The sequence below is a fragment of the Anser anser genome (assembly GCF_964211835.1).
Source record: "Anser anser genome assembly, chromosome: 4".
In the NCBI taxonomy this organism is placed as follows: Eukaryota; Metazoa; Chordata; class Aves; order Anseriformes; family Anatidae; genus Anser; species Anser anser.
This window is the reverse complement of record NC_139724.1, coordinates 15,998,596-16,020,600: the sequence shown is the minus strand read 5'-3', so window position 1 is coordinate 16,020,600 and position 22,005 is coordinate 15,998,596. Positions and strand designations below refer to the sequence as shown.

General features: G+C 44.8%; 1 protein-coding gene across 8 annotated transcripts in view; it reads left to right on the top strand.

The window, feature by feature from the left end:
• RUFY3 (RUN and FYVE domain containing 3) overlaps nucleotides 1-22,005 on the top strand; it is a 60,073-nt gene that overhangs the window by 15,589 nt on the left and 22,479 nt on the right. For 6 of the 8 annotated variants that reach the window (XM_083835263.1, XM_083835268.1, XM_083835265.1 and 3 more), the window contains exons 2-4: nucleotides 18,343-18,516; nucleotides 19,808-19,925; nucleotides 21,713-21,814. In XM_083835263.1, the coding sequence (XP_083691389.1) occupies nucleotides 18,343-18,516; nucleotides 19,808-19,925; nucleotides 21,713-21,814 (394 nt within the window). Of the gene's footprint in view, nucleotides 1-9,601; nucleotides 9,656-18,342; nucleotides 18,517-19,807; nucleotides 19,926-21,712; nucleotides 21,815-22,005 lie in introns of all 8 variants that reach the window. The other 2 variants (XM_083835264.1, XM_083835269.1) reach the window with 1 other exon arrangement.

Genomic DNA, 22,005 nt, shown 5'->3' with positions numbered 1-22,005 from the left:
GTAGGACGTGGCTAGTACTTCTCTTCAGGGCACAATGAGACATGACTGACAGTGAAAATATCTGTAACTTACGGTTATATTTATGGTTGCTGTAGAATTTCACTTGCTCTTTGAAGTACCTTTAAGTGAATCTGAGAAGTGCTGTAGTTAGGCTCACGCCTGTTAATAAGGCGTGGAGGAGTGGTCTTTTCTTTCCTTTCTGGAGGAAAAAGAAAGATCTTAGCTTTGAATATAGGGTCTTAGATGAAAGGTAGATGTCTGTATTTAGAGGAAGAAGGGGAGTCAGGAGAGAGCTACCCTTGTTGCTTGGCGTTTTTGTTTGCAGTTTAGTTAGGTTCAGTTCATTTCATCATTGTCCTGATTCCTGCCTATGTTGTTTGGTCATAACCAACTAGTCAGCACTTCTGTAGGTCTTACTTTAAATACGTTGGCTGTCCTTGCTTCTCTCCTTAGAACTGTTGTCAGTCACAGCAAATCACCAGCAGGAGCAGAGGGGATTCGAGACAGAAGTGCATCGAGACCGCCTGAGTGCAATCTGGTTGTCTCTCTGGTCTTGGCCCTTAGCTGCTGGTGTGTGTAGTATATGTCACAAGCCCTGTTGTGGGTGAATTAAAAAAAAACTTTTTTCGTTGGTGAGCAGAACACGAGGGCCATGGGCTAGCTGTATTTCTGTTTGTTTGTAAATCTTCAGCTGAGTTAATGTTTTATGTAAGTGCCTGTGCAAAAACCAGCAGATCCGGGTCAGGTCTTTTCATAGCCAAAGAGGTATGATTCACATTTCACTGTTGCTGAGTACTTTCTGGACCAGCCTCTGTTTTCACTTCCCAAAATTGATGCTGGTTTTTTTTTTTTTTTTGGCTAATAACTGACTTCTCAGCTTCTCCTTATGCAGTTTTAAGGACTTCTGTGCTTACAAAAAAAAAAAAATCCTGACCTATTTAGTCTGCATTTGAAGGAACTTGATTTTCATATTATGCTTGGAAGCTGTTTTTTAAAAAAAGCGTGGATTCACTGCTTTGTTCTGTGCATCTTTCTTTACACAGGAAAAAATGCTGTAGCTATATATAAAGTTCTGGTTTCTCCATCCTGCTAGTTGTACTCGCAAGGTGTTTACTAATAAAAGTACAGAGGACATGGGCAGAAAACAGATGGGTGGGATGGACTGGGAAACCGTGTGGTGGGGAACTTGCAGTTCCACTTCTAGGCTCACGGTGAATTGTGGGAGTCTGCTTGTAGGTGGTATCCCAGCATAGTCTGAGACGCTGTTGGAGCTGGTAACACGCATTTCACACTTTCTTAATGAACGCATTCTGTAAAAACAGTTTGAAGGAAATAGGTAAGTTTTTGTGCAGTGCAGGTCTTTGGGAACTTGCTCAGCATTTATTAAAGGCCACATGTTCAGCACTTGTTTAGGTTTGTTTAAAATACCCCACAGATGCTTCTACGTATTTGGGAACTCTAGCTGTTTCCTTCTTGTGTGCCACCTGTTCAAAAACCCTGTAAATTGAATCTGGTGCTTTTTTTTATCCCTGACCTGCCCACGATGTAAGAAGCCACAATTTGACTTCCCCTTCATGTAGTCAGCTTCAGCATGTAGCGTGTTTTCTTGGCTTTGTGTAGTAGTGTGGCAAATCGCTGCTGAGCAGTGTTGCCTTTGGACTTCAACTTTTTCATGAAATTAATTTTATACTGGTACATTCTTCCAGGGCTTAATTATAAAAACTTTTGTTTTCTGGGGAAGCATATCTGCTGGCAATATCTGTTATTCCTGCATGACTTGTTACAAGTTTCAATGCAGCTGTTAGGTATTGCATGTGTCTTTAAGAAATACTAAAACAAACATTGAGATGTGAACAAATTCAGGAAGATAAGGTTAGGAGGGGAAGATTTTTTTGTTGTTACTGTTTTCATACTGTACGCATCATTCATTAATTGACACCTTCTTAAACATCATTGTTAGGAGAATTACAGATTTACAGATTTTTCTAGGTTGGAAGAGACCTCAAGATCATCGAGTCCAACCTCCGACCTAACACTAAGTACTCCACTAAACCATATCCCCAAGCTCTACATCTAAACGTCTTTTAAAGACCTCCAGGGATGGTGACTCCACCACCTCCCTGGGCAGCCCGTTCCAATGCTTAATAACCCTTTCGGTAAAGAAGTACTTCCTAACATCCAACCTAAAACTCCCCTGTCGCAACTTTAGCCCATTCCCCCTCGTCCTGTCACCAGGCACGTGGGAGAATAGACCAACCCCCACCTCTCTACAGCCTCCTTTCAGGTAACTGTAGAGAGCGATGAGGTCGCCCCTGAGCCTCCTCTTCTCCAGGCTGAACAAGCCCAGCTCCCTCAGCCGCTCCTCGTAAGACTTGTTCTCCAGACCCCTCACCAGCTTGGTCGCCCTTCTCTGGACTCGCTCGAGCACGTCCATGTCCTTCCTGTAGCGAGGGGCCCAAAACTGAACACAGTATTCGAGGTGCGGCCTCACCAGAGCCGAGTACAGGGGCACAATCACTTCCCTCGACCTGCTGGCCACACTGCTTCTTATACAGGCCAGGATGCCGTTGGCCTTCTTGGCCACCTGGGCACACTGCTGGCTCATATTCAGCCGACTATCCACCAATACTCCCAGGTCCTTCTCGGCCAGGCAGCTTTCCAGCCACTCATCTCCCAGCCTGTAGCTCTGCTTGGGGTTGTTGCAGCCCAGGTGCAGGACCCGGCACTTGGCCTTGTTGAACTTCATGCAGTTGACCTCAGCCCATCGCTCCAGCCTATGCAGATCCTCCTGCAGAGCCTTCCTGCCCTCGAGCAGATCGACACACGCACTTAGCTTGGTGTCATCTGCAAACTTACTGAGGGTGCACTGGACGCCCTCATCCAGATCATCAATAAAGATATTAAAGAGGACCGGCCCCAGTACCGAGCCCTGGGGGACTCCACTAGTGACCGGCCTCCAGCCAGATTTGACTCCATTCACCACAACTCTCTGGGCCCGGCCATCCAGCCAGTTTCTAACCCAGCGAAGCGTACGCCAGTCCAAGCCCCGAGCAGCCAGTTTCTTGAGGAGAATGTTGTGGGGAACGGTGTCAAAAGCCTTACTGAGGTCAAGGTAGACCACGTCCACAGCCTTTCCCTCATCCACCAAGCGCGTCACTTGGTCATAGAAGGAGATCAGGTTCGTCAAGCAGGACCTGCCTTTCATAAACCCATGCTGACTGGGCCTGATCGCCTGCTTGCCCTGCAAGTGCCGCGTGATGACCCTCAAGATAATCTGCTCCATGAGCTTCCCCGGCACTGAGGTCAAACTGACAGGCCTATAGTTCCCCGGGTCTGCCCTGCGGCCCTTCTTATAGATAGGCGTCACATTGGCTAGCCGCCAGTCAACCGGGACCTCCCCCGATAGCCAGGACTGCCGATAAATGATGGAAAGCGGCTCGGCCAGCTCCTCCGCCAGTTCTCTCAGTACCCTCGGGTGGATCCCATCCGGCCCCATCGACTTGCGCACATCCAAGCTCCGTAGCAGGTCGCCAACCATTTCCTCATGGATAGCGAAGGCCACATCCAGCTCCCCATCCCCTTCCACCAGCTCAGGGCACTGGGTGTCCGGAGAACAACCGGTATTGCCGCTAAAGACTGAGGCAAAGGCGGCATTAAGCACCTCAGCCTTTTCCTCATCCTTAGTAACTAGGTTTCCCCTCGCATCCAGTAAAGGATGGAGATTCTCCCTAGTCCTCCGTTTCGCGTTGATGTATTTGTAAAAGGATTTTTTGTTGTCTTTAACGGCAGTAGCCAGGTTGAGCTCCAGATGAGCTTTGGCCTTTCTAATTTTCTCCCTGCACAGCCTCGCTACATCCTTGTAGTCCTCCTCAGTGGCCCGCCCTTTTTTCCAAAGATTATAAACCCTCTTTTTTCTGCTAAGCTCCAGCCGCAACTCTCTGTTGAGCCAGGCCGGTCTTCTTCCACGCCGGCTCATCTTTGGGCACGTGGGGACGGACCGCTCCTGTGCCATCACGATTTCCTTCTTGAGGAGCGCCCAGCCTTCCTGGACTCCTCTGCCCTTCAGAACCGCCTCCCAAGGGACTCGGCCAACCAGCGTCCTGAGCAGCTCAAAGTCAGCCCTCCGGAAGTCCAAGACAGCAGTTTTACTGGTCCCCTTCCTGGCCTCGCCAAGAATAGAGAACTCTACCATTTCGTGGTCACTCTGCCCCAGACAGCTTCCGACCACCACATCTCCCACCAGTCCTTCTCTGTTTGTGAAGAGAAGGTCTAGCGGGGCACCACCCCTGGTAGGTTCACTGACCAGCTGCGTCAGGAAGCTATCTCCCACGCTCTCCAGAAACCTCCTAGACTGCTTTCTCTGTGCCGTGTTGTGTTTCCAGGATATGTCCGGGAAGTTGAAGTCCCCCACGAGGACAAGCGCCGACGATTTTGCAACTTCTGTCAGTTGCCTATAAAACTCCTCATCCGTCTCCTCATCCTGGTTCGGCGGTCTATAACAGACCCCCACCAGGATGCTAGCCTTGCCGGCCTTCCCGCGGATCCTAACCCACAGGGATTCAACCTTATCATTCCCAGCCTGGAGTTCTACAACATCGAAAGATTCTCTAATGTAGAGAGCCACGCCACCTCCCCTTCTGTGCTGCCTGTCCCTCCTGAAGAGCCGATAGCCAGGCATTGCAGCACTCCAGTCGTGGGAGCGGTCCCACCACGTCTCCGTGATGGCAACCAAGTCGTAGCCTGCCTGCTGCACAATGGCTTCCAGCTCCTCCTGTTTGTTACCCATGCTGCGTGCATTAGTGTAGATGCACTTCAGCTGGGCCATCGCCTTCTTCCCCGGCCTAGCCATTGTTTCCCCCGGCACAGCTCCAACAAGCCTTGTTTGAGCCCCGTCCCCCTTCTTACCTAGTTTAAAGCTCTCTCTATGAGCCCCGCCAGCTCCTGGCCTAGGATCCGTTTTCCCCTTGGAGATAGAGACCCATCTGGGGCCATCAGGCCGGGTGCCGAGTAAAGCTCCCCATGGTGAAAAAACCCAAAATTTCTATGCTGGCACCAGCCTCTGAGCCACCTATTAACCACATGAGCTTTCCATGTCCTCTCCGTGCCTCTCCCTTCCCCCGTAGGGATGGACGAGAACACCACCTGCACTCCCGCTCCCTCCACCAATCGTCCCAGCCCCCTATAGTCCTGTTTGATGGCCCTGAGGCTTCTCTTTTCAACATCATCGCTGCCAGCCTGGACTATCAAAAGCGGGTAATAGTCAGAGGGGCGAACCAGGTTTGGAAGCTTCCTGGTAACGTCTCTGACCCTGGCCCCAGGGAGGCAGCAGACTTCCCTATGTGTGGGGTCAGGCCGACAAATAGGGCCCTCCGTTCCCCTGAGGAGGGAGTCGCCCACAACAATCACCCTTCTTTCTTTCTTGGTGGAGGCAGTCCTGAGGCGTGGAGTCAACTTCCTCACCTCAGGCATCCTCCCGGGTAGGCTTCCTACCTCATCCTCACCCACCGGTCTCTCCAGCTCCAGGGCCTCAAACCTATTGTTCAAGGGCACCTGGGAAGGCGGCGCCGGAAGGGGAGGGCATCTCCTGCGAGGTCGAGCAGGGACCTGCCTCCATTCCTCCTCAACTCGCAGGTCCCCTCCCTCTGCCCGATGGCGACAGGGCAGGGGGTCCACCCCCCTTTGGGGCGTCTCACCCTGGTCCCTCTCCCTCCGGTCCTGCAGGGAGTCGCTCCACCAGTCTATCTCCCGCTCGCACTCCCTGATGTCCCTCAGCCTCTGCACCTCCTCCTTGAGCTCTGCCACCATGCGGACCAGGTCGTCCACCTGCTCGCACCTCACGCAAGCAGTCTCTCTGCCCCCCGCCGATGGCAGCAAGAGGCTCAGACACTCCCCGCATCCGGAGACCTGAACTGCCGCATGTTTGGACGGGCAGTCGGTCTGGGTGTGCACTGACTTCCTAGAGAAAGCACCGTGCCTGGTGGAGACCATCGCAGCCCAGCTGACGGGAGAGTGTCGTTAGAGGAGTTGTCCCTATGGGCGGGTGTGAGCGCTCCGCCCATAGAAGCGAAGTGGTAGCAGCTGCTTCTTCCTGTACATTAGTTTCCCTGCTCATTGAGATCTGCTTGTATTACTATTATTTTTACATTGCTAGCAAAGGATAAAAATGTCCTGAAAAACCTCATTTGACGTGGGATTTGGTAGGCTTTGTGACTGGTTCTAAAAGCGTGGCTAAACTCGTGCTGCTCCGCTGCTGCTGGAGCAATCTTACTGGGGCTGCGAGGGCTTTCTCACCCCCCTGTGAAGATGGGTCCATCCCAGTGGATGGATCAGCCCAAAGTGGATCTCCTCCTGCTGCTTGATCCAGACTGTCTCTCGTATTCAAACCAGTTAAGATAACTGCTGATGTGTCGGCCAAGCAGAGAAGAAAATAACTTTACAAAGGAATCAAAGCACTCTTATGATTAACATATTAATCATAAGAAACCCATCCATTATTTTAACAATAAAGTTTTGTAAAGAGCAGGGCTGTGTATTTATTCCAGCGTAATACTCTATTCCATAATGCTAATCTTCCTGAGAGTCTGGCTGGAATGAGGCAGCTCTTCTACGGAGACATAGTCTTGGTCAGCCTGTTTTCTAAATGTGGTCTATGTCAGTTATAACTGATACGTTATTGCTATCAGTTTTGCAGAAAAATCAAAGATATTGAATTTATCTTGGATTTACTGTGAGGAGGACCGTGGAAACTATCTATTTGCAGTTCTTTGTTACTATTTTTTGTCTTAAGAAGAATTTTTTCCTCAGTCTTGTTAGGGGAAAATTCCAAACAAGTAGAGAAAGCTGTGCAGTGTAAAAGAGGAGATGAAATGTATGCAAACCCTCTGCTAGATGCACAAGGAAATGAACAGAAAATATGAAAGGAGGTGCTAATTAAATGTGTTCCTTTTCCTCTAAATCTGTACAGGTCCCATAGTCCCTCAGTGCCAATGTAAATTCATGCAATTCTCAGGAGCATTTCTCATTAGAAAGAGGCTGAGATTATTGTCTGCAGGGATATAATCGGAAAAAATATTTGAGACTGCACTGGACACTTGTTTGCAAGCTTTACGTGGACTACTTGGTAAGGGTTTAAATTAAAAACAAAACAAACAAACAAAAAACCACCCTTCGTCTTTTAATGCGATTTAGGTGGCAATGGTCCAGATGTAGCCAGCTCAGCTGGAAGGTTTCTTGCACCTTTCTGTGAAACACTGAGCCCCAATGTGATGGTGGAGGGGGATTGGACTGCTTGGAATTTGCTGACCGGACATAGTTCAGTTATTTCCCACGTTGGTTAAGAATAATTCCAAGTGATGAGAGTTCAAAACCTGTGTTTTCAGTGTGCAAGCCTCAGTGCCCTTTGCTAACAGCTGTCTTAGTAAGATGGAGGACCAGGGTGGTGTCTGGATACGGAGCTGAGCAAAGACAGGCTTAGAGGAGTAGAGATGTTAAATATTTGGCTTATGCGTGGCCCATGCAGTGCATGTATGTATGTATAGATGGATTTTTATTTTTTATTTTTTGATTATGAGATTTTCTTCACCGTTTACACTTTAGATAAAGAAAAAAGCCCTCAATATTTGGTGAGAGACCATTCACTGGGGATGTTTGTCCTTGATCTCAGTGTGCAGGTAGGGATTATGGGATGGTTAGAATCTGGTTCTGATCTTTGTGCGTGGTGGAAAATGCTATTAAATTAATGGTTGGATGAGCAGCTAGATTTTGGCCTCATTTAATTTTAGAAATACCTAGAAATACAGGTAGAAAATACTAGTTGTATTAACCTGTTTGTGTAGATGTGTTATGAAAAACATTTTCCCCGATACTGAATACTTGAAGCACACTATCTGCATTATATGTACTAAAAAAAGGGGGGGGGGGGCATGGCACTCCAAGGAGTGAGCGCAGTGGAGTCCAGAAAAGCGCAAGAGAAATGTCCGTCCACTGCTGCACTAAGCTACGGAAAGTTTACTTTAACTTTGAACTCCGGGAAGCCTTTGGGACTACGTTAACACCTGTAATAAACGACCAAAAGCCATGCGTGGAGCGGAAGCAGGTGCGGGGAGGGGGGGGGGACACCATGGGTGCCTTGCTGCTGCAATTGCAGGGAATTTCTCAAGCGAAACTCCCAGCCGCACCTGGGGAGCGGAGGTAGGTAGGTCTGATTTGGTTGCTCTCATCCTCCCTCTCTGCTCACCCATAAGTAGGATGGGAGAAAATCCCCGCCGAATCCAAAGCGGTTGGTCAGTTCGGTGTGGGGATATGGGTAAGACACAGTGAGTGGTGGTGTTCTGCCGTTGTCGTTGTTGCAGTAATGCTCAGCCATAGGGGAGGAAGTGAATTTATGCTTTATGGAGAAAACTGATTTCTAAAAACCATCTGCTGGAATAAAACAGTTTGTAAGGATACGGTGACTGTTGCTATTGCAGCCCAAGAAGCTTTTGGGGATCAGCTGAATTACTGGTCATAGTGGTATTTATATTTTTTTTTTTCTCCAAATGCAGCCAGCATGAATGTGCCGTTTGTTAGCCAGCGCTGGGTCCCAGGGCAGGAGGAGGCTGGCGGTAACTTTTCTGTGGGAGGGAGGAGGTCCTAGCAGTATGTGAACTTTGCTCAGGACTCTGGCACGGCTGGCGTGTGAAGGGGAATAGAGCCTGCCCTGTGCTTCAGCGGGCTGCAAATCAGTGCTGGGGAGAGCGGGCATGTAAGTAGGGAGCTGAAAATCACACGGGGCGCAGACCGTCCGGGGCTTCATCAGGCTTTGTTTTGTGGGTTCAAACCCAGGGAATTAGTGGGTGTGCTGAAACGAGTTTTCCCTGTCCTGCCTGCTCCTCTGCCAGGATATACCTACCTCCTCCCTGTGCCTGCCAGCCCTCTGCAGGCTCCCAGCGAGGAGAAGAATGTTTTCTGGTTGAGGTCTTAGTGAATCAACATCAGAATGACGACATGAAACCTGTGACCCGAGTCCAGGCGAAGCTGGATCACTTCTACACTGTTTTTCTTTTGAATTGATGGTTGTAACAGAGTTAGACCTTCGTTGAAGCCTGTTCAAAAAGTCCTCAGTATGTAATTTGCCTGAAATGTGCAAAGCTTGTCATGCTTGATTTTCATGTATAGTTGCATTTCCCTGTTATTTTGGGGGTTCTTTTGGGGGCTGGGTAGGAGGGAATTGAAACAAATGCTGACGTTGCGTAAACACCAAACGTTTAGTGCTTTGGCCTTACAAACAAAATAACGTATTTCTTGCTTTTCTTTTTAGGATGTGCTTTACTAAAATATTGATTGTCTTAATGCAAAAAAAGCAACAGAGTTTCTCAAGCTTTATTAAAGCTTGCCTTAATTCGCCTCTCAAGGAGGAAAAAATAAGCTTTGCTGTATTGCTTTGTGCAGACTAACAAACCCTTTCGACTTGCAAATTCCTTGCCAATATGAATTGAGTCTTGTATTATGCGAATCTCCCTTTCAGTTATCCTTCCCTCGTACCTTGATTTTGAATCTTTCCTTTAGATCTTGGCTTGCATGACATTTTCTTTCTTTTCCTTTCTTTTTGCTGTTTGCAAAGACTCTTGGGAGGATTTGACAGATGTGGTGGAGCAATTGCGTGATGATACTGAAGGTGCGTGCCACACCAACATCTTTCAGCTATTATTTCCACTAATGATTGGCTTTTGACTTATGATTTAGAGCCTGAGTGCAAAATGCAGTTCTCCTTTCCAGTGCTAATAGCTTTGGCTTTCTGAACATGCTTGTCTGGTTGCGCCAGGTTCACAGCCAGAACGTGCTGTACTTGTTGCACTGTGGATGGATGTTTGGTTTCTGCTGTTAGCGTGTTAAAGACAATGCCTTTGATCACTCTCATTTATGTATTACTCCTTCAATTGTATTAATTTGCCTTTAAAATGGGTATTGTGAAGGCTTTTCTGCTAAATTTTACCAATGCCTTCATGGGCTCTGCGTGATCAATTTTGGTTTCTAAATTCTAACTGATCTCTTTTAGAAAATATGGGGATACTCTATCAATGTTTCCTTTTTTTTTTTTAAAAAAAAAAAAGGGAAGAAAAAAACCTGCTACTAATTTTGAGCCTTGCAGTGAAAGTAGAAAAAGTGAACAAAGAGGGGCTAGTTTTCTTACATTAAATAGATTCTGGGATGATTGTTTTCCTGAGCCTGATATAAACACAACTTAAAAGATCCAGCAATATTTAGAAGCTAAATTTTAAATAAGGTTTCAGAAATAACCCCAAAGTTTCACTTTTTCTGAGGTACTTATTTCTATTTATCAAGTCAAGACTTGGCAAAAAAGGCTCTAAAACTTGTTTTGCAAATTTTGATTAAAACTTGTACTAAATGAGAGTTTTTAGTATTGCACCGCTTGATTCTTAAAGCGGGGCAGGCGTGAAATACGTGAATCCCAGTTCAGCATGCACTGAAGTAAATTTGTAGCCTGGCTAAAAACAGCTGCGTGTGGCTGGGATGGAAGTGTTTGCAGCACAGAAGGTGGACGTGCCTTCTAGAGACAAGAGCATTTTCCCCTTGAGGCTGAGAAGTTTGCGTTCATCCTTTACAAGAATATAAAATACAATGTAAAAGTATGATTAGGGGCATACATATTTGAAAGGCCAAATTCTTTGAAAGTGGTGATCTCAAATTGGAAGCCAACACTAGGGCTGTTGAAATGTAGAAGTCTTGAGAGCACAAGTCCTGTTATTCCTGTACTGATAACCATGAAGGAATAAAACCAGCAGATGTGTTTTGGCTCCTTTTGCCAATTTGTGAGTTGAGCCAACACAGTGGCTTTTTTTTCTTACCAGTGCTTTGTTCAGTTTTGGTCTCATTCCCACTGGAAGAATCTTAATCAGAAACTTCATTTGTTGCTTTATAGTACAGATAAGCAATTTAAACCTAAACTCGGCAAAGCAAAATGGTAAAATTAAGCAAAGTGTGATTATATGATAGACTCAGGGTTCTAAACAGAAGGTCAAGTCTGAGCGACAGCATGAAGGGTACATCTGTCTTAAAATATGTAGTAAATATTACCAGAGTAATATCTGATAAATATGGAGGCAAAACAATGCAGCAGGTATGAGACTTGCTAGAAAAAAAAACCTTCCCATGCAAGGAATTTGAAGCATATTTCTGGCTGAAGAAAAAAGCAAAAGCAACCATGACATAGCAAAAATACATTTTTATTTATGTTTGGAAGTTGAAATGGTACAAATCTTTCTAAAGAGGGTGTGTTGTGCGCGAGAAATTGGTCTGATGTATTAACTACATGGAGGGCTTGCTGGTCAGCTTCTGTGGGTGCTGCTTTCCCTAACTGTTGTGCTTGGGCTTCTGCCTGGTGGACACAGCCAGCTTTCCTCAGCCCGGGGAGATGTGCTCTCTCCCGACACAGCAGCTAATTCTGCCCCAGCAGCACCAGCCGAGAGATTTCCGAGGTAGTCTTTAAGGAAGAAAAGGGGTTGATTCTTTTCTTCTGTAAAACATTGTCCAGATTTTTTTGCACTTATTTTTGTGGGATGGTGATGAAATGTATTTCAAAGATAGATTTGAAATGTCTGACCTGTCTGTTTTCCCTTGCATCTGTTTCCCCGTGCCTACCACCCTATTCTGTTTTTGCTGAAACTCTTGTATGCTTGCTTGTTGGGAACTTGTCCTCTCTACTAATAGAGTGTAATAGAGTGTGCCTTCCCCCTCGAGGCGAAGATGAAGAGCGTAATAGCAAGAACAAATGAGGCAACCATTGAAACTCTATAAAAATGCTGCTTCTCTCAGGAAATGAGATGCATGTTTGTAATGTGGTGTTGGTACATCTCCTTTCCAGTTTATCCACAGTCCCTTAGAGTAGGGAGGCTGAGTTTGGAATACAGAAGCAAAAAACTAGAGTAAAACATTCTTCTGTAGAAACAGACATGCCTCTACTTTTCATTTGTGAGCGTTCATTCATTTTTATTTTAATTGCTGCTTACCTCTGAGGGAGCGAGTTGGCGATAAGCAAAAGGTGTGTATCACCTTCTTGGCTGTGGTAGGCAGGGAAGTGTGCTGCTAGAAGGCAGATGAGGACTTTGGATATAAGGGAGTGTCAGGAAAGCTCCAGCTGAGATAGAAGCTTAAAAGATACACACGGATGTTCAACTCCTGTTTGCTTTTGCAGCATTGAAGTAGCCTGAGCTTGCTTGAACTTATTTGTCCATCGGGACTGAAGGACTCTGGATCAGATGCCAAAAGCAAACAGCTCAGGTTGCAGGTACTCCCCTGGCTCCCAGCTCACTGTGCGAGCCATTCAGCTGGAAACAGCTGCCACTAAAGCTGGGGTGGCAAAGAGGAGATGACCACGGCGTGGTTACCTTGACCATAAGTCAGTCTGTTAGCACAGGCCCCTGCTGTCAGCCTGAATTCGGGTGCCAGGCCCTGCCCTGGGGCAGCTGGCTTGTAGGTAGGTGCCTGTACCCTCTGCGGCTTTGACCACAAGGATGGCAATTTCTGATGTCCTCAGGCTCGTGGCAAGGGAGGTTATTTGACTCCCTGTCAGTAATATGCAGAGAGACAGCTTCAGCTTTCTGAGAGGAGTGTTCTCACCTTCCGCATCATGTAGTGTGGCAGAACAGAGGCAGGGAAAAAGTCATTTCAAGCCCTTAATTTATCTAGGGATTTGCTTCAAATTTATTTCATTTGCATTTATTTCAAATTATACATGTGTTTTTGATTTCAGAGCCTGAACAGCTAGAACTAATGTCTTTCCTAATGTGAATTTGCTTAACTGAAACTCAGTGCTGACTGGTTTCCTGTGAAAGCCAGTGCTTCATCATTGCCATGTATCTCAGTTAATCTGAGTGCAGCATGAGCTGATCACAAGTTGTTATTCCTCTGCTGTGCACAGCAGTAGCCTTTATAATTTCAGATTGCTGGAAATTTGCATTCTTGACTTTTAAAATGGGTTCAGTATGTGGACAACCTTGCTAATCAATAGGCACTACTTTGAGCAGACATGTTCACACTTAGAGTATTTCATGAGTCCCTGCGTTTGATCAAAGTTCTGGCTTTATTTTCTTCTTAAATCTGTTATAGGAATTTAGTATGAGGAGTGATAAAATTTGTTGTCGCTAGGAGGGAAGTCCCTAGAAGCACAGTCATGGCTTAATCTTTTGAGATCCAATATTGTGTTGACTTTTCCCTTGACTTTTTATGTTCCTAGTTGTATATTTTACCTTCTAAAAAATGATGGGGTTCCTGAGGTTCTTGGATGCTTTTGAAAGTTTCTTTTTTTTTTCCTGGAAACTTCTCAGGAATGCTTTGCTTTTCATGCAGTTTGCATGTGAATGATTATGGCAGAGTTACACATCTTCAAAAACCTGAGAGTATAGTGTTTTAGGGAAACAGTAGGATGAGCAGATTATTTAATACCTGCCATTTTAATGGGATGCAAGCCCGGTGCAATCATGACCACTGCATGGTCGCGGCTAGGTCTGTTCTGCAGAAGCTACAATTTTTAAATAGCAAAATTGTCTGGAGAATTTCAGATTACTTGAATTGAAATCCAGACCACATTGAAAGGCCAAGCGTAAGGACCAAGGCTTTACTCTTAAAGTTCACAATGTGACATTTATGGTCAACGCAGGTTGAGCTTTCTGCAGTTAATGGCAGAGAGAGAAAGTCGGAGAAGGTATTGGCATGAAGTGAGAATCTCAGCTTGATGTCAGGTTCAGGTTGTCAGAGCAGAAAATGGCTGGGTTGACTTGAAGCTGCCTGGACAGTCTTAGTGTATGAAAGTCGTTTTTACTTGCTTGCTCTGCACTTTTAGACTCAAATTCAATGTTGTGTATGTTGCAACATTACAAACAAGGGTATACATTATTTAGGATTTTATTTTTGGAATAAGTCTTGGGGATTTTATGCACTTTTATACCATGTGACAGTTGATTTATTTACAGGATGAACATCTTGGATAAGATGCATACACAGAGCACCATCATTCACAACAGACTAATGAAGAAGCTGCCTTTAATTAGTCAATGTGATTAAAACATTTTTCAGTGATGTGGTATTATAGTTCTTCAGAGCATGACTGTGTTTTAGTCTTAAATATGTAGCCCAGCTTTCCCTTTTTTTTTTAACTAAGTGCTTTCATCAGCTCGCATCTTCATTAGCTCTTATCCTTTAAAGGTGTTGAAAGAACGTAGTTACCTTGAACGTGCTTCATACACATATCCATATCCATTTTTTTCTTTTTTAATTAGTGTCGCATTGATGCCAGTTGATACACGGCAGACCTCTGACTCATGGAAAACCAGGCATCTTGCCTCAGAAAAACATAGCATACCCTTGACCTTAGCGTAGGTCTGCATGAGGCAGCAACTCTTGATACTGGAAGAAATGTATATGGTTTCCTGTGAGTGCACAGTGGAATAGCACCTGAATTCTGAACAGTGTAGCTGGAATCGATCCTAATTCAAATAAGCTGATAGCCATAGCCTAAGTAACGTTTTCTGTGTAGGTATCTTGTAAGGTTTCTTTAATTTTGCATTAGCCATTGATTTGCCACTTGAGCAGAATCACTTTGGATGCCTGCCCCGCTACTGATGCGATCGAAGAGTCGCTCCCGCAGCTCGGTAATGCAGCAGGGCTCCGTTACTTACAGGTACGCCTTGGCCAGTGGGGGAAAAATGTTGGTAGGAAAGGATAGAAGCTCTCTCCATCTTCCTGTATCTCGCTGTTTCCCCGATAGGAAAGAAGAACTAGAAGCTGTGGTTATTGACAAGATTTAAGTCTAGTCTGCTGTAGATGGAGTAAAACTATACCAGAAGTACTGCGGGAGGGAGCTGGCTGTTTCTTTGTAGATGAGGTGGTTCTGAATGGGCTTTGAACCATGGAGCCAAAGCAAAACGTAATTTTGTGCCTACAGCCCGCTGTGGTAGAAGCAAACGCTGCAGTGACAGTCGTGTGCTCTTAGAAGGCAACTGTGATGGCTATAGTCAGAGGTGGCATTCGTTAGCATCATCCAGAAGTGCACAGAAGGGAATACTCAGGAGTGCTGAATGTATTTTTAACTGCACGTACAAAAATTATGTTTTTGCAATCAATTTGGTGTTATATTACATCTGATTTTTTAGTTTTCCTGGGCCTGCATTTCTAGTAATGGTGACTGTTCTCTTAGCTACATAGAAAATCATAAAATGGATTGCAAATCATAAAACAGGTATTCTGCTCAATTTAAGTGCCAAATCTATCAGTTTAAAATAATAGTAGTTCTGCAAAAGCAATAGAATTCACTCACTAAATTACATCTTTCTACAGTCCAATGCTCCTGCAAGAGTTCTGTTGCTAAATGAATAGTTTAAGTTACCTAAACGGTGAAAATAAATTGCAAATGCCTTGTCCCAGACTTCTTATAAGCTGGGAGCCAAGACAATCAGTGCTTTAAGAGTGTAGAGTTAAAACATAACTCGCCAGGAGTCTTGATCGCTCTGTCCCTCAGCAGTAGAAGACTGGGTGGAGACACAGGAACAGCTGAACTTGTCTGGTGCTTCTCTGAAAAAGAAGACACTCCTTCTGTGGCAGCAGATGTGGCCTGGAGTGAAATTAGACGCGTGGCTGTCAATCAATGGCGATTTCAGTTGGCATTGCTTAGCACTGGCTCCATGCTCTCCTTCTCTGTTGGATGGCTTCACTGCTTGAGCTGCTCTGTGCAGGACCTGCCAGGATGGTTCCAGTGAAATTTAGAGAAGACAGCTTCGGGTACTGCTTGATCCTGGAGAAGAAAAGGGAGAAGAGAGAGGCCTTGTCCTGACACACTTGAAGAGACGAAACAAAAGCAGTTGCGGTACCACGTTTGAGTGGTGGCAGCTGCCCTGATGGGTCCCTCCCCCTGGACTGTGGATTTTTTCACACCCCTTAACAGTAACGGGGGCTATTCAACTGTTGCTAGCTCAGTTGCCACAGAGCTAGGTCTGAGTATTTCTTGGGCCATCAGCATCCCTGATAAAAGCAGCCCATCCGCTAGCAGACAGGCCATGCAAAACGAAGCAGCAATACCCAGACATTACCACGTGGAGTGCCAGCTAGCTTTGGAGCCGTGGGAACCTGAATATGGAATGCTTCAGAGGCAGATTCGGCTTGTTCCCAGGTTTTGCTGGCTCCTAGGTTTCACAAATAGTCTCTTTTGATCCCCTTGTATAACTTCTCTGGTTCTTTGATTGGGGATGGTTGTCTGCGCTTGAGTAGTTGCTTTTCCTCTCCTAGCCCCGAGGTGCCTTTCACTGCCTCCTTCGTCTGGCATAGGAAGTCTCAATCACACAGTAGCAGCTGCTGCTCTTGTTGCTTATTTTGTATTCAGTCATAGGGCACTAAAATTAAATATTGCTCATATCAGCTAAGGGCAGTTGGGCCTACAGTGCTTTTCAACCCGCATGATGTGGCCAAAATTGAAAGCGGGATCAATGTGATTTCTAATTTCTAATAGTTCTGTGAAGTTTTGCTCCTTGCTTTGTTTCTGGATGGTGGGTACTAACAAGATGCCTCGTCGCAGTGGTAGGATGTTTGAGATGACAAGGAGGCTGTAGTCACCCACACATGAGCAACTGGGCTCATCAGTATCGGCGCCGTGATGAAGCAGGATGATGCCTTTCATCAGCAGAACAGGTGCTACAGGAGGCGGCAGTAGTCTGAGAAAAACATACCCCTTTGGGCTAGGTTGTTACATCTTAGATTATGAGAAATCGTCCCTCACATTGCTATGGACAGGAGGATATGGGAGCTGTTACAAACCCAGACAGCTCAAGTCTACGTGTCTGGCAGAGGTTTGCTGTCTAGTCAGTGGCAAACGTGCTGAAGACAAACCCAGGCTTCTGCAAGAGTTTACCTGGGGAGTAGATCCATTGAGGATGGGGGTTGCATCTCTTCCTCAGCAATGACAGATGTTTCAAGGCGAGAGAGACATGGGAACCTGTCTAAGCTGTCTGAGTGTTAAGGAGAGGTAATCTCTGAGCAGCCAAAAAGAGCTTGAGGAACCCCCCCAGTGGCAGTGAGAGTCACTTTGTGGGTGTAAGTGGTAGTGCTGGGTGGTAGCAGCAACAGCCATGTCAATTCTTCCACTGCTTAGGTTTATAGTTAGCTTCATGGCTTCTTCCATCAAACTTACCCATGCTTTCCTCTGCATTCTCTGCAACAGAAATACAGTTCTTCTTGAAATCCTTCAAGGATTTCAGTCTCGGGTATTTACTTGTTTTAATTGCTTGCTGAGCACAAGCATGTTTTGTTAGTACAGTGGATGACACATCTAAGCACTGGGTACGCATCCAGTCTTAGATGCTCTGTGGTCACCTTTTTTCTGCTAAGTGTAATAAACGCACTGGTGGAGGTGGTAAATCAGTGTTCAAAGGTCTGCGGCTGTCTACAGCACCATAGAATAAATGGGCCTTACACGGATGGAGCTGCTGCTTGTGCTGAGGAACCTGAGCTCAAAAATTGGGTATGAGATTGCAGGTGGAGCAGAGGCAAACAGAAGACTTGCAGCTGATGCAACTCTGTATTTTAACAGCAAGGATTTGTCTCTGTTACTGTGTGTCTCCAGGCCTAAAGCTTGAGCAAGCTGTATTGTGGACGTATGACAATTTCACTCTAGTTACAGGACAGTAATGCTGTGAAAAAAACTGTTTCTCGAGGTGTTGGGAAGTAAGGTGTTTGGGAAAAGAGGCATTTTGTGTTGGCATTGGCATGTTGTGCTGTGTCAGAGACAGGTCGGGGGGCAGGAGGCCTGTAGGCAAGGTGAATTAGCTCTTGTTACACCCAAATTAAAAAAAAAAAAAAAGTCACGAAAGATGCAAAACTTGATAGAGAGGAACACTGATGGATTAAGTGTGTGAGGATTCATGGTTGGCTGTAGGTTGAAGAAAAAATCACCACTGCAGAGTTCTTACTGGATTGTAGATGATGGATATAGCTGGGGATTTGAGCTAGAGCAAGTGACGGCCATAACATTCAGTAACACCTTGTCAAGATGGAAAGCACAATGTTATCATCTGCCTTCAAATTGTGATTTCTTGAAAAATTAAGGATTTTGTAGTGAAAGTATTGAGGAAACCCTTAATATATCACCTACTCCCACGTCAGTATGGCTTTCATCATAAAGTGCTAGATAATTTTGATTTTTCTCAAGAAAAGACCTGCAGAGAGCACCTCTCATCAAACTGTTACTGCCATTAAAAATATCTTCAAGATGGGGGACAAAAAGAGGGAGATGGGATATCTTATTGTACTGAAAATAACTTCTGTTACTCAACAGTATTTTTCTTCTATTTTCTGTAGATCCTAATTATCTCATGGCTAATGAACGCATGAACCTGATGAACATGGCAAAACTGAGTATCAAGGGGTTGATCGAATCTGCACTTAATCTGGGCAGGACGCTGGACTCTGACTATGCACCTCTTCAGCAGTTCTTCGTTGTGATGGAACATTGCCTTAAACATGGCTTGAAAGGTAACCTTCCTTGAGAGGAGTCCTCCCGGGCTGTTGGTCATAGCATAGGAGCGAGAGAGAGCAATCTCGTTTTAGGGTCTGGTTTGGTATTCAACAGCAGGCTAAGGAGAGCAGGATGTCTGTTATGATCACAGGTGACTTGACAGAAAGAAGAAAATGTCTGCTGAAGATGTAATACCGCAGGTGAAAAGTTCAGTTGTTGATGTTGCTTGTCACTTGTTATAACAGCATTGCAGATGTGACTCAAATATGAGTAAGTCATCAGGAATAAAATTGTCTCCTCAGCAAGATCATGACTCCGCTTTCTTTTTTTTGCATGTCTTCACGGTTCAGAGGGGCAATGGTCCTCTTGCTGGAAGTGGGGATGTAGTGCTGAGATTTGTTTCTCAGTTCTCTCAAAATTGAGGATTTGGGCTGTGTGCAGCTACTGTCGTGTAAGCTGCTTTTTAAAATGGCAGGCAGAGCATATGTTTATATTTACAATATGGAGTCACAACTTAAACTGCCCGGTATCATGCTACTTCTCTTGATTTGCTGCCCTTGCTTGATAGTAGCTTGGGATGAAAAGCAGGGGATATTAAACTCCCTCTCAGCACCTGTACATACATCCTGCAGTGCTGCTTTAGTGGTTGAGTTCGGCATTACGCACTGATAAAGCGATTCCTGTGCTGGGTAAGGTAACATTGTGCAAGGGAGAAGTGTTCATACTCCTCAGTTTTGTTTATCTGTTTGCTGGTGTCCCTACTGCAGGTTTTAAGTTAACTGAGTTCTCAGTTTCCTTACAGCTGCTGCAAAGTAGCAGTAAAACTACGGAAGAAGCAAATTAATTTCCAGTGTTAAAATGTAGGGGTTATTAGAAACCTTTCCTGAAGGAGGAAAGGATGTACAGAGAAGCCCCTGGAAGCTGTGGCAAAAGAGTGGATTCAAAGTGATGCAATTCTCTTCCGTGTAATGTGATGGACAGTGAGGGAAAATTACTGTGCGTGCAACATGTAACTTGGACAGTGAGAGCAGCCTTTGCCACTAGCACTGAATCTCAGTTGGTGGTTATCACTGGATGTTGTTTTGCAGTATCTGGGATGTATAAAATTATTTCTGGCATCCATCTCAAGCTCCTGTTGCTTTATTTGAATGATGCCAGTAATCGCCACACTTGTTCATAAAAAGTAATCTATTGTACTTGCCCAGTAGAATCTCTTTGTCAACTGTTCATTTGCTTCTGACCTTGTTTGAGAATGCAGATAGTCAACAGAGGCTTAATGGACTAATTTTATACCTTTTCCTTTTCTAGCCAAAAAGACTTTTCTTGGGCAAAATAAGTCATTTTGGGGACCTCTAGAACTAGTAGAAAAACTTGTTCCTGAAGCTGCAGAGATTACAGCAAGTGTTAAGGATCTCCCAGGTCTGAAGTAAGTATAGTCTTTTACTGCACAAATATGTTTTTTTTTTTAATTGTAAGAAAGATCCTGAAGAAGAGAAGGGTGGACAAACATAATCAGGAATCTGTCTGCCATGTTCTGTTGATACAAATGGTTCTTCAGTCTTTTTTTTCCTTAAGAAACTACAGAAGGAGAGGAAAGGATATGTTATTTCTTATATTAAGCTCAAGGGATCTTATAGACAATAGTACATTGCTTGTCACTCATTCATGGTTAGCAATGTGTGCTTGGAATGTGTCAGTCTTTACTGACTCCCTGACTGTAGAGGAAGGGAATTGGAAGGAAAGTGATAGAGGTCATTTTCCTTTTTAAATAAATTCAGATGAACTTGTAAAGTTTGTGTAAAAGGGAGGCTCACGGAGGTGGAGAAGATGCTAGTGTATGCTGAAGAAACCACTTTGAGGATATATTGCTCTTAAAAATTGCATAGTCATTTCAGATATCACATTCAGGTTTGCTTATTCCATTGCTAAAAAAAATTGTTAGTGTGAAGGCTTTCAGTCTAGAAAATAGCTAAAAGGTTTGAGGAAACTTTTGTATGAGCGTCATGGCTAAGAATCAGATCTTCATTGCTCAAAGAAAGGGTGAATAGATTCAATAACAGCTTCTCTTGGGTTAGTAACTAGCGAAGTATATATGGACAGGTGCTTGTACTGGAGGACTGTGCAGGATTCTGCCTGGAACAGCTTACAAGATCAGCATGGAGCACTAGGAGTGTCATGCCAGAGCTCCTGTCACCTTTTCCTGTTGTAACAGAAAACTGCAACATGACGTAAAATAAAGGACAGACAGATTTGGAAGAGGTCTCTAAAACACAGTCCTATATACATACTAACCCTTGGGTTATGAAGCGTCATGCATTAGTGAGGTCAAGACCACAACAGGCAATAAAGAAGATGATTTCCATGGGCAATTGCTACTTATACTGGTTAAGATTGGAAAATAAAGCGCCCCACATGCTGCTTTCTATAAGACAGCTGACTGCTGGAGACTGAAAAGAAATTTCCTTCTAATCAGGGTACTGCTCAACACGGGGGGATTTAACACCTTCCTTTAGAGCATCTGATACTGGCTCCTGGCCAATATGCCGGGGTAGAGGAGCCAGAGCTGTGATGCAGCATATCAGTACTCATATTTTTAAAGCTGTGTGCTTCAGATTGTCAGGAGAAAGGGGGGGGAAGGGCTGTGACTATACACTATTGCATCCTGTGAGTGCGTTCATGAGCAAAATACTTGAAGAGAACAGTGGTGAATTTGTGATCTTGTTGTCTTTGTGGATTCTGAGCAGGCTTAACACCTACCTGAAGAAGTGATGCTTGGGCATCACTGTTGAGCTGAATATATACGTGTTCTTCTGATTTGCTGTATACAAAACTGTATATGAACTAGAGTTCATCTGCTTCAGTAAATCACCTATGTAGTACCATGCAGCATCAGTGAAGTCAGGAAAATACTGTTAATATAGTAACAAATACAGAATTAGGAGAGAAGCAGTGATAATTATTTAGATAATTGTTTACATAATTACTTGCACTATGTGATCTCTATAAAGGCCCCTTCCAACCCAAACCATTCTATGATTATATGATAAACTTGTCTGTAACAATTCATGCTTAAATACCTTGTATATCCCTCTTGTCATCAATGGCAGCTGTAACTTCAAGGTGCAGAAACTTCAGACACAATGGGATTATTAAAGCTGTCTGTGAATGTGTATTGCAGTTTGTGTGTAACTGTTTTGTTTCTTGCCTTTGTAGGACACCTGTGGGTAGAGGAAGAGCTTGGCTTCGCCTGGCTCTAATGCAGAAGAAGCTTTCAGAATACATGAAAGCCTTGATTAACAGAAAGGATCTTCTCAGGTGAGTGGTGAACTCTCTCTCAGATTAGATAAGGTTCCCTTCTGCCCTATTGTAAGGTGTTTTTTTTTAAGATCTTTTACACCCAAAAGGTAAGGGTGTGTGTACTCTTCCTGATGTGATGGTACTGTTTGTGAAATGTAGAGCTTCCTTTGAAGGAATAAAAATGCTTAATATTCTTTCTTTAGTCAGGA